General features: G+C 37.7%; 1 protein-coding gene across 1 annotated transcript in view; it reads right to left on the bottom strand.

The window, feature by feature from the left end:
* LOC122418803 (low affinity immunoglobulin epsilon Fc receptor-like) overlaps nt 1-18,441 on the bottom strand; it is a 54,726-nt gene that overhangs the window by 973 nt on the left and 35,312 nt on the right. The window contains exons 4-5 of the mRNA XM_043432926.1: nt 3,425-3,537; nt 275-510 (exon numbers count right to left, since the gene is read on the bottom strand). Of these exons, the coding sequence (XP_043288861.1) occupies nt 275-510; nt 3,425-3,537 (349 nt within the window). The remainder of the gene's footprint in view (nt 1-274; nt 511-3,424; nt 3,538-18,441) is intronic.

The following is an 18,441-nucleotide window of genomic DNA, read 5'->3' on the forward strand; positions in this document are numbered from 1 at the left end:
TCTATCGCTGAACGATCCTCGAAAATTGAAAATTAATATGGGCATCGATGCTGCATTTCACAAGAGAAACGAGCATTTCGTTACGCCCCAGTTATTGACCAGCGAGGTCGATTAATCGAAAGCTACTCGTGGAGCTATTAGCTTGAATTTCGGTAATTGCTCATCAAAATTTTCTATTTTTTTTTTTTTTCTTTTTTTTTCGACAACAACGTCCGAATATCAGCGAAAGCAATAATTACGAGCATTGATCCAGTTATCGCAAGCTTATACTCACTGGAAATTATTTGGTTCTCCTACGTTCCAGTTCTCAAATGTGATGGGCCTGCCATTAGCCATCCAGAAAAAGGTGCCTTCCTCTGCCTGGTCGGTACCGGAAATCCAGAAATGCTCATGACCCAGCCCAAAGTCTTTTATGTGCTTCTCTAATCTGTCGTTTTCTTCCTGCGACGAGATACTCGCTAGATGCATCCCGTGGTACCGGCAGTATTGTGATGCTCTGTACCAGTTTGCCTTTAATAAAATTTTGTTCATATAATACTCATGAGATTCCAGTCTCACAAAACGAATTTTATCGTGACAAATCTTTTTGCAATATTCATCAACTTTCGTGAAATTTTCATATTTTATAAAAAATCTTTTTTATTTTAATACGCACTGTGCAAACACGATTTGAATCATTTTCGCTAATTTGATATGAAAATTACGAGTCTTTATCGAATTTTCATAAAAGTTACGAAAGTACTGCAAGTGGATTCACTGGATGCATTTTAAGCGGGTCACCCTGTGTAGGAGCTGGATTTTTTGGGGTTTTTTTGCGATTTTTTAGCGACGAAGAAACACAGACCTTCGAAATTTGAAGGGTTTTTTTATTGGTGTTTCAACTCTATGATTGAATTTTTTAACTCTGATGTCTTGAGTAGATTCGGTGTAAAACTACTCCACAGGAACCCATATGTTTCTCCATGGTCTTCACGATTTCGGGGGATTGGTTAATCTGAGATCAAAATACCAAAGGGCGTTTCGAATCATACAGAAATATTAAGAACTGAAGGATTTTCGGGCTTTTAAACATTTTTGAAAATTGAAATTTGTGTTTCGAACCGCGAAAATCTTTCAATTTTTAATATTGCTGTATGATTTCAGTTAAGGCGATAGCCACTGCTTTACAACACATCGAAACGCTCTTTGGTTTTTGATCTCAGATAAACCAGTCCCCGGAATCGTGGAGACCATGAAAAAATGTATGGGTTCCGATGGAGTAACGAGGTATTAGAAATAAACCGTTCGAATGTCAAAAGTCTATGATTTGCTGCCTCGTCGCAAGAAAACGCGAAAAAACCCCAGAAACCCCCTTAATTTCATCCAAAATCGTTGTAACATTCCACAGAGTTGACTCGTCTTTCGATTTCGATGGTTCCCATATTCACCTCAAAATTCTACATCTTATGACTGTGAATTCGGATTTAAGGAGTCGATGTAGAAGATCGAAGGTTGATGTAATCTCACAACTCAAGAACAGTCAACTTGAGTGGAAAATGACTTTTTTCTATTATTATTTGCCTGAGAATAAATGAAATGATTTAATCTCTATTCAAATTGGAATTTAATGAAATTCAGTGTCGCTGAATACAGACGGTATAGTTTATGAGTTGAGTATGGACCGAATGGCAATAAAAAGACGGTCTCGCTCCCTGAGAGCATTTGAAATTCCTCTTCCGTGCTGACTAGGGGTGAAGCATAATCTGACGAAAGTTTATCAATCGGTTTGCGAGTCTTTGACGGCTCGTAGCAAGCGAACACGTGCGTAGCAAACAAAGAAAAAAAACAACGAAATTGGCTGAAAAAAACGAGCGGAGCCAGAGTGAAAAACGAACAGGATATTCCATCAGGGAATTTCGGTATAGGGTCAGAGAGATGAATGATAAAACATGAATACAAAAAATTTGAATAAAAATCGAATTAATAAAAGAGTCGGAGCAGCTGCCAGGAATGCAAATAAAGAACAATGTTCGAGGTTTTTGCCTGTTATTGGCACGCACCACCGAAAGCAGTCAGACGTGAGATCGCAATATAGTTTTCGACGTCCACTATAGTTCGATTAGTTCCAATTTGAATTTTTTCTTCCGTTCTTATTGAATTTTTGTCATTTTTATCTTTCCCCGGATTCTCGCTTTGCTCCGATTATTTCTTTTTTTCACAAATTTCTATACACAACCAGGCTATGAATCGTGAAGCAATTTGAAACATTCCTGTCACCATTAACGTTGATAACGAGGAGTCTGAATTCATTGATTGAAAATCATTTGAAATGGCACTTAATAATTCGTGGCATTCTTCGTAGTTCATAACTATGAAATTTGCAGCTATTCAATTTCGAGCTTCAACATCATTTCGAATTCTTTTCAATATCGTAATTGCCAATCGTTCCAACGTCATATTTGATTGAATAACAGGCCAAAAAATACACGAGTGTTTCATCGCCTTTCGAAGATATCCGTTCGTGTGGTGGATATAAAAAAAAAAATAATAAATGAAAATACTTGGTGGCCTCTGAAATTTTAATTGTATAAAATTTGTCTTCCTATTCGAAGGCGTCCAGTGATTAGAAAAAAACACAAGAATGTATTTGATCACAAAACCTATTCAGCTCCTTCTGACATGTCAATGTCTCTTAATATAAACCATTAAAAAAACACTTTATAAATACTTAATGAGAAACAATTTTCAGACAGGTCGAGCTGGCCGAATGCGGAAGCAAAAAGGCACTTTGAAATGGTGGAGTCAACGGACCACGAATACGTGAAGAGAGCGATTGAATCTGAGACGATTCAATCAGAGGGACAAAGTATAAAAAACTACTAGAATTCCAGAAATAAATGAATATGATTATCAAAATATGTTTGTGAGATTTTGACATGTGTTTAAGAGCACTTTCCTGACAGTTTACACAAGAAAAAAATTTGTCCCTCGTCACTACCTCGGCCACGGTTTTCTGATCATGGGATTTTGAGAAAAGGTATGGAAAAAGTAACGAAGTCGATCGAGCCTCTCTTGGGAGATAGTTTTTTTATCTTCATAAGTATTTATGGAGAATAATTTAGTTCCGTGTACGGGAAGTGTAAAAAGTGAGGAGAAGATATTTTTTCGATGAATAATTCTTCACTAGTTTCAACAGTGTGGAATTTGGAAGTGAATTTGTTGACACGGTTTGACAGATTGCAAGGGAGTCTCGTTACCCGATTTTTTCCAACGTCCTGTGGCTCACAGAACTATTTCGGGAAAAGATGTTGAACCCTGTCGGAAAATTTGGACTTGGGAACTTCGACATTCGCCATTCCGAGATGAAAATATCGTCGGTATAAAGTTTCCACTAAAAACATCAAATTTCCTAAAAATTTTCACAAGTATCCTTTCTTTTCATTACCTTAAAGAATATTCCAAGATAATATCTTTTTTCTCCGAGTTTCAGCAAGGGCATGGTCCATCTTGCTGGTGTGAGGTTTCCCGTATGTTCTTCGACGCAGTTCGGGCAGTCATCTGTGTACAGAAATAAAAAGCGAGAATGTACTTTTGCCATTTACGGGAGAAAACGACGAATAATTGAGTGATTCACTGTCCGACGAGGTTTCGAGCCCATCAATATTGTCATTTTTGAGTTTTCGAATCTTCTCCGACGTATACCGAGGCTCCCAATTTGGGTCATTGTTTGAGGAAGCAGCGCGAGAAAGGTGAAAACGTAACCGGTAACACCCATACGTCAATTATGATAGGCGAAAGAAAGTTTTTGGAAGGGATAGCATCGCGCGCGTCACCATTGCCCGAGGCTGCAATCGAGGAAAACATTCACCGAGTGGCCCCACCGTCAGGCAGATGCTCTCTCGAACCGACGTGACGCAAAAATACCTTAATACACGGATTTGTATTTCATGCAATTTTCTCATCCCCCCGTGTTTATTTAACTCACAAATACACAGAGATTATGAGATGTTTGTACTTCTTATATACTTTATTGGAGTTACGAAGACCAGGAAGAAGTGAAACAACTTTTCTGTCGGTTATAAATGGATGACCTAATTTCGCCATTGATCGCTGATGATAGACGGCAAATACGCCGATCCTTCAGCCGACTTCAAGAAGAAAGTAAGTCTCTTTTCTCTGATGAAGAATCCTGAAAGTATCTCATCTTTGAGAGCAGCCTCTAGAACATTTTATTACGTTCGACTCATGAATTTTTAATCTCGAATAAATACTAAATGGAGATATGAGTTTTATAAGGGAAAACTAACATAAAAAAAAGGAATACAAAAAATCATTTAACAATATGCTTTTGAAAATCATTTGAACAATCTATCGTGATTATTTCATTATGGAGAATTACTCTCAGGCTCGTATATTGTTCTTGACTTTGTTAATTTGTATTATAAACATGAGTTTAGAAGAAAGATGGCTGATGAGAATCCACTGGAGTTTGTTTCAATGAAACTGCACTGAGAAAAAATTTGGTTAAAACACTCGAAAAATGTTCAATTTAACTAAAGTATTTAGTCCCATGTGCACGAAAAAATATTTATTAAATTTCACAAAATATTAAAATAATTATTCAAATAGACAGCTATTTGGATTAACGAAGTTGAAGGTTATGTGACGATATTTGGGTTACTCTAACGTCATATTTGGTTGCTACGAAAATAATTGTATAATTAATCTCCGTATATTATCTTGTGGTAAGAAAACCTTCAGTTGAATTAACAAAATGATATAAAATGTACTGAAATGTTCTTTCGAGATAGACATTTGTATAGACAATTGATTTGGTTCAACATCAATAAAATTTAGTTAAGCTATGCACGAAGAAAAAATTCGACTATCAAAATTATTTGTTATTTTCCACAAATCGTGTTGACTAATATAATAATAGATTTCAACAAATTTTGGGTCATATTGAACTGACCAGTATTATTCGATTCACAAAATATTTATCATTCTCAACGAAACCATTAAGATATTTCAGTACTTGATATTCAAATAAATATATAATAAAAGTGCATGTGAATCACGCAGAAATAAACAAATGTTTCGAGTTCTTTGAACAAAAGATTTGGTTCCACTCGTTTAGTTAATTCACACAAAGAAAAATTTAATGATTCGGATAAATATTCCTTATTCGTCGCAAGTGGATGTTAGTTAGATTAAACAACAAAAATATCAACTAAAGACATTTATTTGTTGGAACGATTTTTTTTTCTCAGTGCGAGCACACTTATTCTGCTACGAATTGATTTGATTTCGTGACCATGATTCACTGGATACCGGTTAGATGGTCCGATGCTCGTCAGAAACAACAAGAAATCGATTGCAAAAAGTCTCATGAGTATACAGCGAGGAATCCCGAAATGGTTTTCAACGGGCCGTACGAGTCGCTCGGGCTCCTCAAACTGTGGCTAGAAAAGGAATTCGTATCGACTGAAATTTCTTTATAGTGAGCAACCGAACTTTCACTAAGTCACAGCATCCCGTCAATAACATTTTTTATTCCAGCTGATGCGCATTAGGTAATTGGAACTTTGTTGATTCACTCTCTCATGATGCAACTAACAGCGGAATTATAATCGTAGGCGAACAATAAAACGACGGTGTTTTTTTTTTTATTTGAGGCGATTTGCAATCGAAATTTCTTGATCCCTTCTCTCGATGAATCCCAAATTATCAATAACTCGAATCGTTCTCAAAAATTTCTTGAATCTTTGAGTTCAAAAATGGTGCACTTCGACTTAAATCATTGAAAAATTCATTGTCATTGAGTATGAAAATAATTAAGGAGTTTCGGTACAGGCGATACAATGTTGCCAGGCTAAACCATGCTAAAAGCATAAAAAATTTCAAAAAGTTCAGAATTTTATAAAATTTGGTGAACATATTCTTTAGTGCCAAATTTGACAATACAAATTTTTTAAGATTTTTCTTCTACACAGTTATCGAGTAATTGATCACTAAAGTTGACGTGTATAAGCATAGCGTTTCCATATATATCGGTATACATTCCGGGCATAAGAAATCTGCTTTAATGCATAATTACTCGATAACTAAGTAGAAGAAAATTTTGAAAAAATTTGTGTTTTCGCACTTGATGTTGAAGAACATTATCACCAAATTTGATCAATTTCTTAATATTTAGACTTTTGTACCGAAACTCCTTAATACATTTTTACTTCAATTTAATTCATAATTTACTATTTTAATATTCACGAAATCATTCATGAAATGGATTTTTTTTTTGTAGTGAGGAGCGCAATCGTGTACGCGAAACTCTAAATTTCCAGTGTTCATTATCGATTACGTGGAAACCGTCAATTAATTAAGAGTATCGTAGAGCTTCAATGTTGCATGATACGTTCCGGATCCAGGAAGCTCTTCAACATGTTCCAGGAATCGAATAACAACGGATCACTCGACTTCTTCGAAATCGTTAAATTATTTATTTATTTGTTCGATGAATTTCGGTTCCATTCTCTATTCTACAGAGAAGAAAGTTGTACAATAAATCTGTCGATTTTGGGACATCGAGCGACGCTTTATCTTCCTATAAACACAAAACCACTTAAGACTTCGATTATAGCAACGAGCGAAGAATAATTTAAATCGTGGATGTCAACTTCTGGTTTTCGTTATCAAACTTGATTCAACCGTCGAGCGTTGGGGGTCGAAAATTTGTTAGCAATCCTTTCACGAGATGATTACTCGAAAATTCCCGACGAAATAACCATTCGCACACAACAAAAGTAACAAAAGTTGAAACCGTGCAAATTTTATGGATCCTTCGTTCAATTTAAATAAAAGAGGACGAGTAAACCATTTTCGTACTCTAAAATTCAAATTTTGAGGAAACAAATATGGCTAAAGATTGAAGAAATTTGAAATAAATCCGAATTTTTTCGAGCTTCAGTTCTTTCCAAAATAAGTTGAAACTCACAACAAATAAATACCCAGCTTCAATGAACTGCTTCCATTCTGTCTTCAAAACTTTCAAACCTCCGCACAACTAACATTTTTTAAAATAATACACTATAAAAAAAATGATTGATTCAAAGAAATTGATTTCATTGGATTCTCCATTCAACTGCAATGTTTTCAGACAGATTGAATCTGTGGTTTCATTAAAAACAATAAAAATCGTTCAATCATTTTTGACCTTGTGATCATATATTTCATTGGCACCAATTAATGCCACATTTCGTTGTTCCAATGGCGGTTTTCTCTCAGTGTACAAATTCTAACCACTTGCCAATCTTAGGATCAATGTCGCATGCGAATCTTCATCCTCCTTGAATGGGCTCACCATTGTCTGACTATGTACAAACACTACTACTCTCGGTATTACTCGTTGAGCTGTCTGATGGTGGAGCCACTAAATGGGAGCTCGTATACAACGGTATGAAATCGTGGAAGCAACGGGATAGATTAGAGAGGTTATAGAGACTGTGGAGAATGAAGATGAGGATGAGGGGGTACGGACAATGACGGGAAACGTGATCGATGCGGTTCCTTAGACACCGAGCCAATTATCAAACAATCAGTGGTCCACGAAGTGACGATACGAAAAGCTTCTCATGGCCAAGATATACGAGAAGTACACCGGATCTTGTGACCTCGACGGAGTCGCTTGAAACTCTTGTTTTTTAATGCACACGTTTGTTAGATCGAGTTGTCTGATGATTGAATGAAGAAATTTTCTTAAAAATTTCGAGGCCCATGTACGAGTAGATCATTGATCGAAAAAGTTTCATGAAAAACCCACGTTTCATTTCTCGTCTTACGTGATAAAAGAAGTTTCTATTGAATATCGAGTATTAGACCGCGAATATATATTACGCTCGAGAGAGGTTCTTAAGCAGGGGAGCTTCCGACTCATTGAAAGTCGAACATTTTAATGCGACTCTGAGAAAGGAAAGGGCTCTGTGGAAGGTCCTACAAAAGGCAGCGAGACTCTCCGTACAAAAGGAATGAAAAAAATAACTTTTTCATTAGACTACAATGACAGCTGGATCGAGAAAGGATTTGCTTAATTTAATGCTACGTCGTCCCAACTTTCGACTCAGTCTGCCAGACAAAGGAAAGAACAAAGGTGAATGAAGCTCTAAACGTGTACAAAAAATACTGAAAAGGTCGATTGTTATGTTTCAATATACAAAGAAGTTCCTGCGACAGGATTTCGTCGAGAGCCTCGAGAAATAATCATCGCCCCTCACATTTTTTACTTTATTTTTATTCGACGCAGATTTCCGACGTCATACTGTCAAAGAAACGGTTGATTGTACAGACGAAAAGAAAAATATATTCAAATTATAAGCGTGCTCACTGAACTCGACGCGAATTTAAACGAACGTTTTTAAAGCTCACTTCATAAACCCATTTTTGATCACTTTTACAATAATTTTTGTTGTCCAATCCCGATTGCTATCATTATTCTTGGCGTATGTAATTTTTTTTTAAAGATTGCTATCTTTTTATCGCCAATCTGAGCGAACGCTGCAATGGAATAAAATTGGGTCATTTAGATCAAGGTGAATGAAATTCTTGCTCTGCGAATAAGGACGCGAGAGACTTACGTATCAAGTTCACGGTCATTGAGCCACCGAGACAACAAACATGCATCGGAGAATAGCAGGATTAAATTCTTATCCACAGATCAAGTCCCACCTACTATTGCAGGTACTCAAAATTCTTATCGGCCTTGGCACGAAATCGTATGACTTTTCAAATTAATTTATCATTCGATTGTCAGATTTTGTCAGAACTCTAACTCAAAATTAACTCGTTTTTTGTTATTTTATTTCGAAACCGAAATTCTTCAAATTTTATCCAGTCCAACGTCCTTAAATTGGAACTCTTTCTGACGAATGTGAATTCACCGATTTACGAGTCTGTATTTTTAGGAATCATTTAAAAAATGAGGCCAGCTGACCTCCGCTGATTTCTCTCGCTCAATTAATTTTCAAGTTTCATTTTTCAAGTTTTCAAAAGTACTGTTTATCCGTGATGTATTACAAGACGCATTTTCACTAATACGATTGCCTTCTTCATTGTTACTGTACGCGATAGGCAAACCCTGACCTCGCAGCAGCCAGGCGATTAACCTCCTCAAAATCGTTGCTGACTCCTTAACGACGTGATAATGACATGAAAGTTTAGAAATTTGGGAAGCTCCGCGAAATACGGATACCGGGTGAGACCGCGGTCATTGAAACCGGTCGACCTCAAAAATAAAAAATGTGAAACCGAAGTCAGGAACGTACCATTCAAGCGGCCGGGTACAGCAGCTGTCAGACCCACGAGGACTGCGATCACTACACTCACGATAATCCTCGTCATATTATTAGTGTTTTTTCTAACTAAATTTCCACTAAGTCAAATCGCGAAGCAATACTTCTCACCCTGTCATGAGTTTCGATTGAACTGGAGCACTGAACACGCCACGAGTACCTGCAATGAAGCACACGCGTTGTCACTTTCGATCAGATTATTGCACTTTTCAGTTGACGAACATCGTGGACGTCAAATGTGGGAGAAAATCGATCGAAAATGTTGTTCATCGTGGGCTCGAAAAACTATTGAAAATATCGTGGAAAAAACTCTTCGCGATGAACTAATGATACGAAAATATTTGAATTCGATTGCGATGCAGAATCTCGCACGAGACACTGGTGAATGTCTCAACAGAAGGCAACATTAACATACGCACCGCTCTCCGTATAGTTTCGAGACTCGCTCTCACTCGAGCACCGGATAGACACGAAAAAATAAATCGCGCGAGGTCTCGATCACGAGAATTCGCTCTTAACCGGTATTAAGAATTTTTGTACAATCATTTATTCGAATTCCCCTCACTCGAGGAATTCGTCAACAGGCGCAAAACTCGACTTATTTTATAACCGGAATTAAAGCGTCGTGGGGTTATTCAGTACTTTTTGTAAGCAAACTCGACGATTATTCTTCGTTTTCCATTGAATGACTCAGGCGAATTTTGCGAATCAATTTGTAACGAGCTTTCACGAATTTCATCGAAACGATTGAATAATTGAACAAAATTCGGAAGCAAAAATTTCACTCTGCAAGTTCGCGACACAAAACGACACGTTTTGACAGTTTCAAAGGAACGATCCAGAGCAGGGAGCTCCCGATTCAATAAATTTCGGCAAGCTTTTCGCTCCGCAAAATCGAATGGCGTTCGAAGAGTTGTTTGGCACAGTGCACACGTCGACGGAGCTTTTGTGCGGAGATTATTGCTCCGTTAAAAAAACACATTTTCGGGAGCAACGAAAAGTAAAAGGAAAATCATCGTGTCTCCACGATCGTCAATTCACGAGAAATTTCATTAATGAGTAATGGCCGTGCGATATTTCACAGAGTAAATCATAGCAAAAAATAGCATTGGCAAACGCGAGTGGCGATTGTCACGCGGGCAAAGAAAGCCGAAGGAGTTCGCTTGAGAAATCTTGGTATCCATGTATGCGTACGCAGATAATAGTGGGCGTTAAAATTCGACTTTTTAGGAAAACAGTTCGATCGATTTTCTTCCCTTTTGACTTATCCGTTCCCCTAGAAAGTTAACGCGACTCACGTGCCTCCGTAATAAAACCTTCTAAGCCGACCGACGATCGACTACTGAGTGGCAGCACCGCAAGACACTCGCTTTTTCAATCGGTATTCCTCAGCGTCTGTGACCTTCACTATTTGCATCACTCGACTCTTCCCTCATAAGACTACCGGTGTCCTCTCAACATCCGGAACAAAACATGAAACATTCTCGTAGCGTGTCGTCATTCAATTAAAGCAAGCTTTCAGGAAAGTGATAAAGGGCCGAAAAATTCTACGATTTTTCAACATTTTTTTCTGTCGATCTTTCGATTCCGAATTCAATGACAATCATTCAATTACTTCTGTCATAGAGAATTCCTTACAAACGATTTCCATGATGTGAGAACTCTGGTGACGCAAACATTTTGTTCGTGCTTCCAATAACATTTCGATCTTGTGGCAACTCTCGATGCAGCTTTTCACCTTTCTCGTTATAATTTATCGTCTCATATCCGACTGTACGGAAAGATTCAATTTTTATTTTACCAATAATCGAGTTTATTTTATTACTTTTCAGAAAAACAAAACACGATTATGATATCGAGGGTACTGAGTTGCACGCACTGAGACAACAAAATGATTGATTCGATAGAAATTGATTGACTGAGACTGAGAATGAATCTGCAGTTTCATCTAAAACAATTTAGATTATTCAATCATTTTTAATCTCGCGATGGTCATATATTTCACTGGCACTCCGTAATGCCAGCACATTTCGTTGTTCCAAAATGACTTGTTTATCTCATTGCAGGAACTCGTGAGATCGAAACCAAATTAATTGGGATAATCTGCTTGGTTATTCGACGATGAATGCGATCGAGGATAAAATGCATCGATGATGGAAATAATGGTGCCTGGTGTGATTACGATTTCGATTGTTTTCTCTTCAGGCCTATTCGTATCGAGGAAAACGAATGGGGAGTGCGAGTGTTTCTTATTGGACGAGTAAAAAATGAGCGTTCCACTTCCTCCTGAAAGGTCCTTGGTCCGCTCTCGCTTTTCACTTGTTCCGAGGCTGTCGAACTATTCTAATGTCGAATGATAAATGGGTCAATCCAGGGGATTGGTGAACGGATTCACCATTAACGAGCTCTCGTACGATAACAACTGAAACGAGCATTGTTGGAGAAAATTTCTTTAAACACCTTTCGCAACGAGCGAATAAAAAAGGGGATAAAAAATATTCGTTTTGTAAGATGACCGCATCTCGATGGTGGGAGAGACTATGTCGATAGAGACACTTTGGAAGCGGAGATTATGTCAGTGGTGGACCTTAATCTATTGTCCAAAAGAGCTCGGTTTCGGGACTGCGAAGGACGTCGAGCGAGTGATCCACGCATGACCCCGAGGACCGTTTATATTCTTCGTACAACGCGGATCCCATCGACGCTTTTTCTCTATTTTCATTGCAATGGCACGGAGAAAAAGTATTCGAGCGAAGACACTCGAGATTCTGTGGAGTGTTTCCCCTCTCCGAGTTGTTTGGAGTTTCGGTTTTATCACGTGCCTTTAATAAGCAATTTCGTCGATTGTCAATTTGAATTTTCAGCCGATGGCCCGTGCTCGAATCGAGCGAGGCTCCGGAGAGCTCTTCCCAACGTCAACAGTAGAAAATGAAAGTCGAGATTCCACCTGGACGTGTAACGCTTGCTGGTGTGTATCGCCAGCTCGGCGTGTGTTGCGGTAAAGTCCAGGCGTCAGCCCGAGACGTTGGGATGTGTTGCAACCGCAGGGTCACGCTAGAAAGGCGCTTTCGTGTATGCATACGCTCTCGGAGCGTCCACCTTAAAACGCTCGGCGTTGGGTGATCCTCAGAATCAGCATGATCGCTTACTCAGCCAGTATAAAAAAGACGGAAAATTTCTCATTCCGAATTCCCGGAATTGAACGGACGCCAAAAACCGTTTTCAAAATGCTTTCAATGTGCACCAGGGATTCGATGTGCCGACGAAATCATTAATGGGGCACGAATTATGCATGGAATGGATGCCATCAAAAACCAAACGCTGCCTGCAGCTGAGAAGCATTTGGCATTGGGAGATCTTGGAGCAAAGTTAAGTTAGCGATGCCAGCACGAACGAGGGATCAAAAGTCTCGGAATCCGTGGCGAAAATCTTCGAAATATGTGACGAATGATACCGAGCGTTGCTCGCCGTTCTAACGTGTAAATCATCAAGTTTTTGTCCCACAGTTTCACCATCTTCTACTTACGAAACGACCGAATTTTTTTTTTTTTAATTAGCCTCAAAGTGCCGTCTTAGAACAAGAATGAATTGCTCAGGGCAATGAGAGGAGCTTGAAAATCCTTGAATCAAATGAGTCTAGCGGAGTTACTATTTGCTGAGAGAAAAAACTTACTCGAAACGTTTAAGCCTCGAAGAAATTAGAGACCCTAATCGCTCAGGAAAGCGAGATTTTTTTTACAAATGAACTGAGATCATTTTACTTTTTTGATGAGAATTTGCAATTTGATAGAATAATAGAATTTCTTGATAGAATTTCGCAATTTTTTCGGGCTTTTATAGGTTCGTGTGGAAGGAAAATATATGAAAATGGATAAAATATTTGAAATTTTCGTTGCAGAGAATAATTACGATTTCCACATTGTACGCGGCTGAGAAATTTCGACAATCAGACTTTGCGCATAAGGCATAAACCTACAAATTAATATTTCTATTAAAAAGATGTTTTTGTACTTTTTAAATTTCCTTGAAACTATACCGAAAAGTTCGCTATGGTGAGTTATTTCCATCTATCCTAAAAACAAAACATTCCTGAAAACAACCGATTTTTTTGATTTTCTAAAGCAGAACCCCCCCTTAACCAATAAAATTCATTATTTTTATCATTTGAGTCATTACGATTGTTTCATAGAAATTCAAAGGAAAAAAACTAGTAAATAAAAAATCGTTTTTGAACTACGATTTCGAAAATGTAACAAGAAATTCTTCAATGTATCATTTCGTCGTGATCCAAAGTTTCAGAGAAGATTTTTCTTAAAAAATCTTCTTGTCTTGTCCTCTCATCCGTTCTCTGTAACTTCAAATCTTTACTGACCTTTGCGTTCAATACCGTTTGAAGCATTTCGATATTCTCCAATGGAATATCACCAATGCCATCGTTCAACAAACAATTGTCAGATGGAAATACCAATTCAATGCCAACACACAAACAATTCCAGTACACGAAAATGGTCATCACAAAATCGACTAAAGTCTCATTGGTACATTGAGAAAAAAATCCATCGCTTTGTTGAACGTGGCAAATGTCATTGTCAGCAAGTACCAAAATAAAAAAATTTTGCTTAGATGTTGCTGTTAAATATTGAGGCATTTAGATCCAGGAATCTTGGAATTGATCTATAGTTACCGTGTAGCAGCAAATTAATTATTGAATATCGACTTTTCTCTGACACTTGTCACTCCGGCATATGAAAGCCGTACGCACATGAAAAGTTATTGAATTTTTTCGTTAGTTATATCCAAGATTTCGCAAAAAAAAATCGATCGTTTTATTTCGTGGATATTCAAGAATACATGAGTATTTTAGTTATTAAACTTTAACATTGAAAATCAGCTGAAATATAAAAAAATATCTGATGAGAAATATCTTCGCCACGTTTTTTTGTAAATTTTTACAAAACGACGATTTTTATCCCGGTAAATTTTTTGATCGTTAATTTTTTCATTTTCCTCCACTGCAATACTACTTTGGACAGTAAACTCACTTCATAACCTATAAAATTTGTAAACAAAACTGACAGCGTGACATCAACAGCAGCGGCAGCTGCTGTACCACGCTAGTCAAAATGAACTCTTCGAACGTTTTCTTAATAATAAAATTGTATAAAAGTTCTTTACCAATTATATTTCTAAAATTATAAAATTATTGTTTTCAAGCAAGTTTCGTCTTTTAAAATTTTCGAAAAATATACAGTTGCTGCAAAAATGAAGTAGCCGTCACCCATCAACCTTAAAGTCTGAATTTCCTCCTTTCCATCTTACGACGTCCAAGATTCATGAATTCAAGGTCGAGGACCACCGCGACACGTTTGTATCGGAGAGAAAACTAATTTGAAATTTATTTAATGCGACTCATCGGCTATCAAGGTCGAATAATGGAGTACGAACAACAAATCCAATGATATAATTACGGTACTAGATCCAGGTTTTAGTTACGCAATACCGTGGGTTCACTAGTGAGTAAGGGAACACGAGAGCTGCTGGTGTTTATGAACTAGGCATAAAGCCACGAACGTGCGTGGAGTAGAGAAAAGTTCAAGGATGTTGTGGCGTCTTGAACTTTTATTTACGTACACTTGAGACAGAAAGGACTGTTCCTTTACCTGGATCTTTCTGTGGCGCCTGTGTGTGTGTGGCCTTTGTGAAAGTCGAGGATGGTTTTACTCGAAGAAATTAAACGAAGGGGAATTGGCTATAAAAGCTCCGGTCAAAATCAAATACGAAAATCAGTCGTGGGATGCCACTTATTCATAGGTTTCATATGTGAACAAATAACATTCCATGCATCCTTAATTTTCTTACATCATCCTGAAAGATTGTTTTACTCAGATCCAGCAAGTTTCCAGCTATTTGCTGGTAGAAATGTTCGCTGAAAAAGACATTTTCATTCAGTTATTTTATTCCCCTCGTTTTGTGGGTCCACCAAGACTTTGTTGAGTCGAAAAATCTTTTGTGAGTGTTCGATTAGATGTTCGTAAAACTTATGGAAATTCGTTATCAAAAAATGTAAACTTCTCAAGAAAAGCGAGCCAGTCGAAGACGTTTTGTGTCTTTTAAAAAATCAAAGAATGCAGAAGTAACGAAACAGTTGACCCGTAGATACTACCCTCCCTTTAAGGTCACAGACTCACCACACTGGTCGAAATTTGCACTTTGACTTTTCAAAATTTTTGAAATCATCCATGAATTTTTGTAATGAATCTTACAACGAGACTTTTTAGGGGTAAAAATTCCTCAGTAATCGATTACAATCATTTAAAAAATTGGAAAATCAAGTTTTATTATAGAAAAATGGCCAAATTGAAGAAAGGAATTTTGAAAACCCGTTTTTTTTTTCAATTTTCGTGGGTGCAAATTTGTGGTCTCCAAGAGTTAAAAATGTAAATAAGGTTCCGGCGATTTGTTCGAATTGAAAAGCTGTCAAAATACTCATCTTGCTCTAAAGAAATTCTTATTTTCAGACCAAATTTATTTACGTATGTACACATAACGTTGTTTACGTTAAAAAAGTACATTAAAGAACCGAAAGTTATGCGCGAGACTGAGAAGAGGTGAAAGGATGAAAGTGTATGAATCACTAATGAAGATCCGCACGGGTCAGGCGAAATGTCAGCGTTTGTCCGGCAAGGCCGACTGCAAATCAGTTTGACACAAGCTACTCTTCAATAGCCTGCACAGTTTCAAAGTCGAGTATCTTCGGTATGCCGTAAACTGGTAATCTCTTTGAAATTTTCATTGCGAAAACAGGAAGCCTGGATACCGTTGGAATCCACTTTTTGAGCACAATCTTGTCAGCGATTGCATAACATAAAATCTCGTGTACAATCGCAACGTGTGATCTGTGTTATCTACTTGTCAAAGGGGAAAAAGTCTCTGAATTTCCTGATCGAACTTTGGAGCGTTATAATTTCTCTGGTAAGAGCATAATATTTCAAGTCAATAGGTTTATTTATCAGCGTGTTCGACATCTCGTGTCGCAGACTCGAGTGGTGTCATTGCACGATTGCATGTGACTGGCAGGTTTTTTTTATCTGCTTGAAAAATTGAAGAAATTCGAATAATCATTTCGTGTGTTAATTTCTGCTGAATTTATTGCAAATTTCCAACAATTTATTCCTCTCGAAGAGAGAATTTAAAAATTACCCTCTTCGATAGCAGAGAAAAATTGCCAAGATTATTTCGATTCGATCCATCGAGTCATCCACACCCGTTCAGGTCTATTCACAATTCGAATTCACAGTCGAATTCATCACGTTTATACGAAGATTTAGGAAAGCAAAATTCAGCTCCTTAAATTTCTCGTCTCAAGGTGAGCACTCTGGACCTGTCGAAAAGTTTTAGGCCACGTTCGCACTATCCCACTCGAGTACAGCAATTTAAGATAGAGGACGCAGACCTGGGTCAGGAATGAAAGCCGTTGGACGTTGGCGACCGGTTTATTTGTAGTTTCGAGGCAACTGACCCACATAAATTTAGCGATCTCGTGCGCCTCCCGGAGATTCGATAGCTCGTAAATCCATTCTCGCTGGCAGATCTTTTTTTAGCTCCCTCCAATATTCCGTAACCCACAAGGACACACTAAGATTTCAATAAAATTATGGAATCGATCATTCCCTGCTTTCGTAAACGAAGCATCGCTCGTCGTATGAACTAATCAATAAAACTGCTGCAATAAATCACTGGATTATATTCCTCCGATCTTCTTCGTATTCCAAGCTCTAGGAGCATATTTTCGTGGATTTTTCTAAATTTTTTCGACAGCAGAGACGAAACTGAATGCTCGAATCACGAGCTCAGCGTGGGACAAAAATTTTCGAAAGATTTTTGAATTTGTTGAGTAAGAAAAAACTTGTTTCGAGTGGAACAATTTTGATGAATTTTTCATTCCTTATTTGAAGAATAATTAAGAATCGGCTCCACATTAAGGATTTCTTGAATTATTATTGAAACGTTGTTTACCGGAGGAAAGTAAACACTTTTGACATTCGTTGAATCTCGCACGAAGGAATCCCATCGTTGTGGACGGTACTTAAGGGATGCTGCAGCAAAGTAAACAGGTTCCGGTGTTACAAAAGGAAGTAAAAGACACGAAGACTTTCTCTCCACGTGCGAGATTCTCGAGAATAGGGCGAGGCCTTGCCGCTAACGGTTTCGATCTACTTAAATACGTTTGAATGTGATACGCGTTGCGCGTTCTCTCCACTCGCGCGATCGTCGACTTGCTCGATCCAGTCCGCGCGAGCTCGTGAAACATAAACCTCTCCGTTTAATCTAACTTAATGATGATCGTACTGTTCAATTATTGCGATGCTAAACAGAAAAACTTGCAACATTCCTCGCCAGGAACAAGGTCAGCGCGGTATGCTTGCAGGTGTGCTTTCGGGGACTTAAAAATTCACTTACGTATTGCTTTTGTACAACTCCGGAGATCTCGGTGTAGTTTCGATGGAATATTACTAAAAAGAGTCTTTAAGGGGAAGTCGTGTTTTAAAAAGTCAAAAAAATCGATCGTTTTCAGGAATGTTTTTAGGATGGATGGAAATAACTCAGCAGAGCGAACTTTTCGGTATAGTTTCAAGGAAATTTAAAAAGCACAAAAACATTTTTTTAATAGAAATATTAATTTGTACATGGCTTATGCGCAAATTGTGACTGTCGACAAAAAATGTTGAAACTGTGCTATGATGATTTTCTTTCATTTTGAAATGAAATATATTTGCGCTCTTGGGTCGTCGTTCGAATTCCAAGACGACTTCAAGGTCGCGCATTTGGAAAAGCAGGAAATGAAATTTGAACGTTTATGAAATGGGAGAATAATTAATTCGCCAAAGACGGGATCCCCGCACTGAAGAGCAGGCTCGAATTTAAAATGGGCATTTCAACGTTCATCCCAATTTTGATGGCTGCTGTGCTCGTTAAATTCAATATTTTAGTGATTCAAAGAGGAATTTCAAATTAGGCTATGAATTTTTAATGAAAAACTCATTATCTTGCGTGTGGCTCCAACGAGTGGATATCAGTACATTGAAAATAAAATTTCTATAGTTTTTTATGGAGTACTCTT

Source organism: Venturia canescens, chromosome 1 (genome assembly GCF_019457755.1).
Source record: "Venturia canescens isolate UGA chromosome 1, ASM1945775v1, whole genome shotgun sequence".
Classification (NCBI taxonomy): Eukaryota; Metazoa; Arthropoda; class Insecta; order Hymenoptera; family Ichneumonidae; genus Venturia; species Venturia canescens.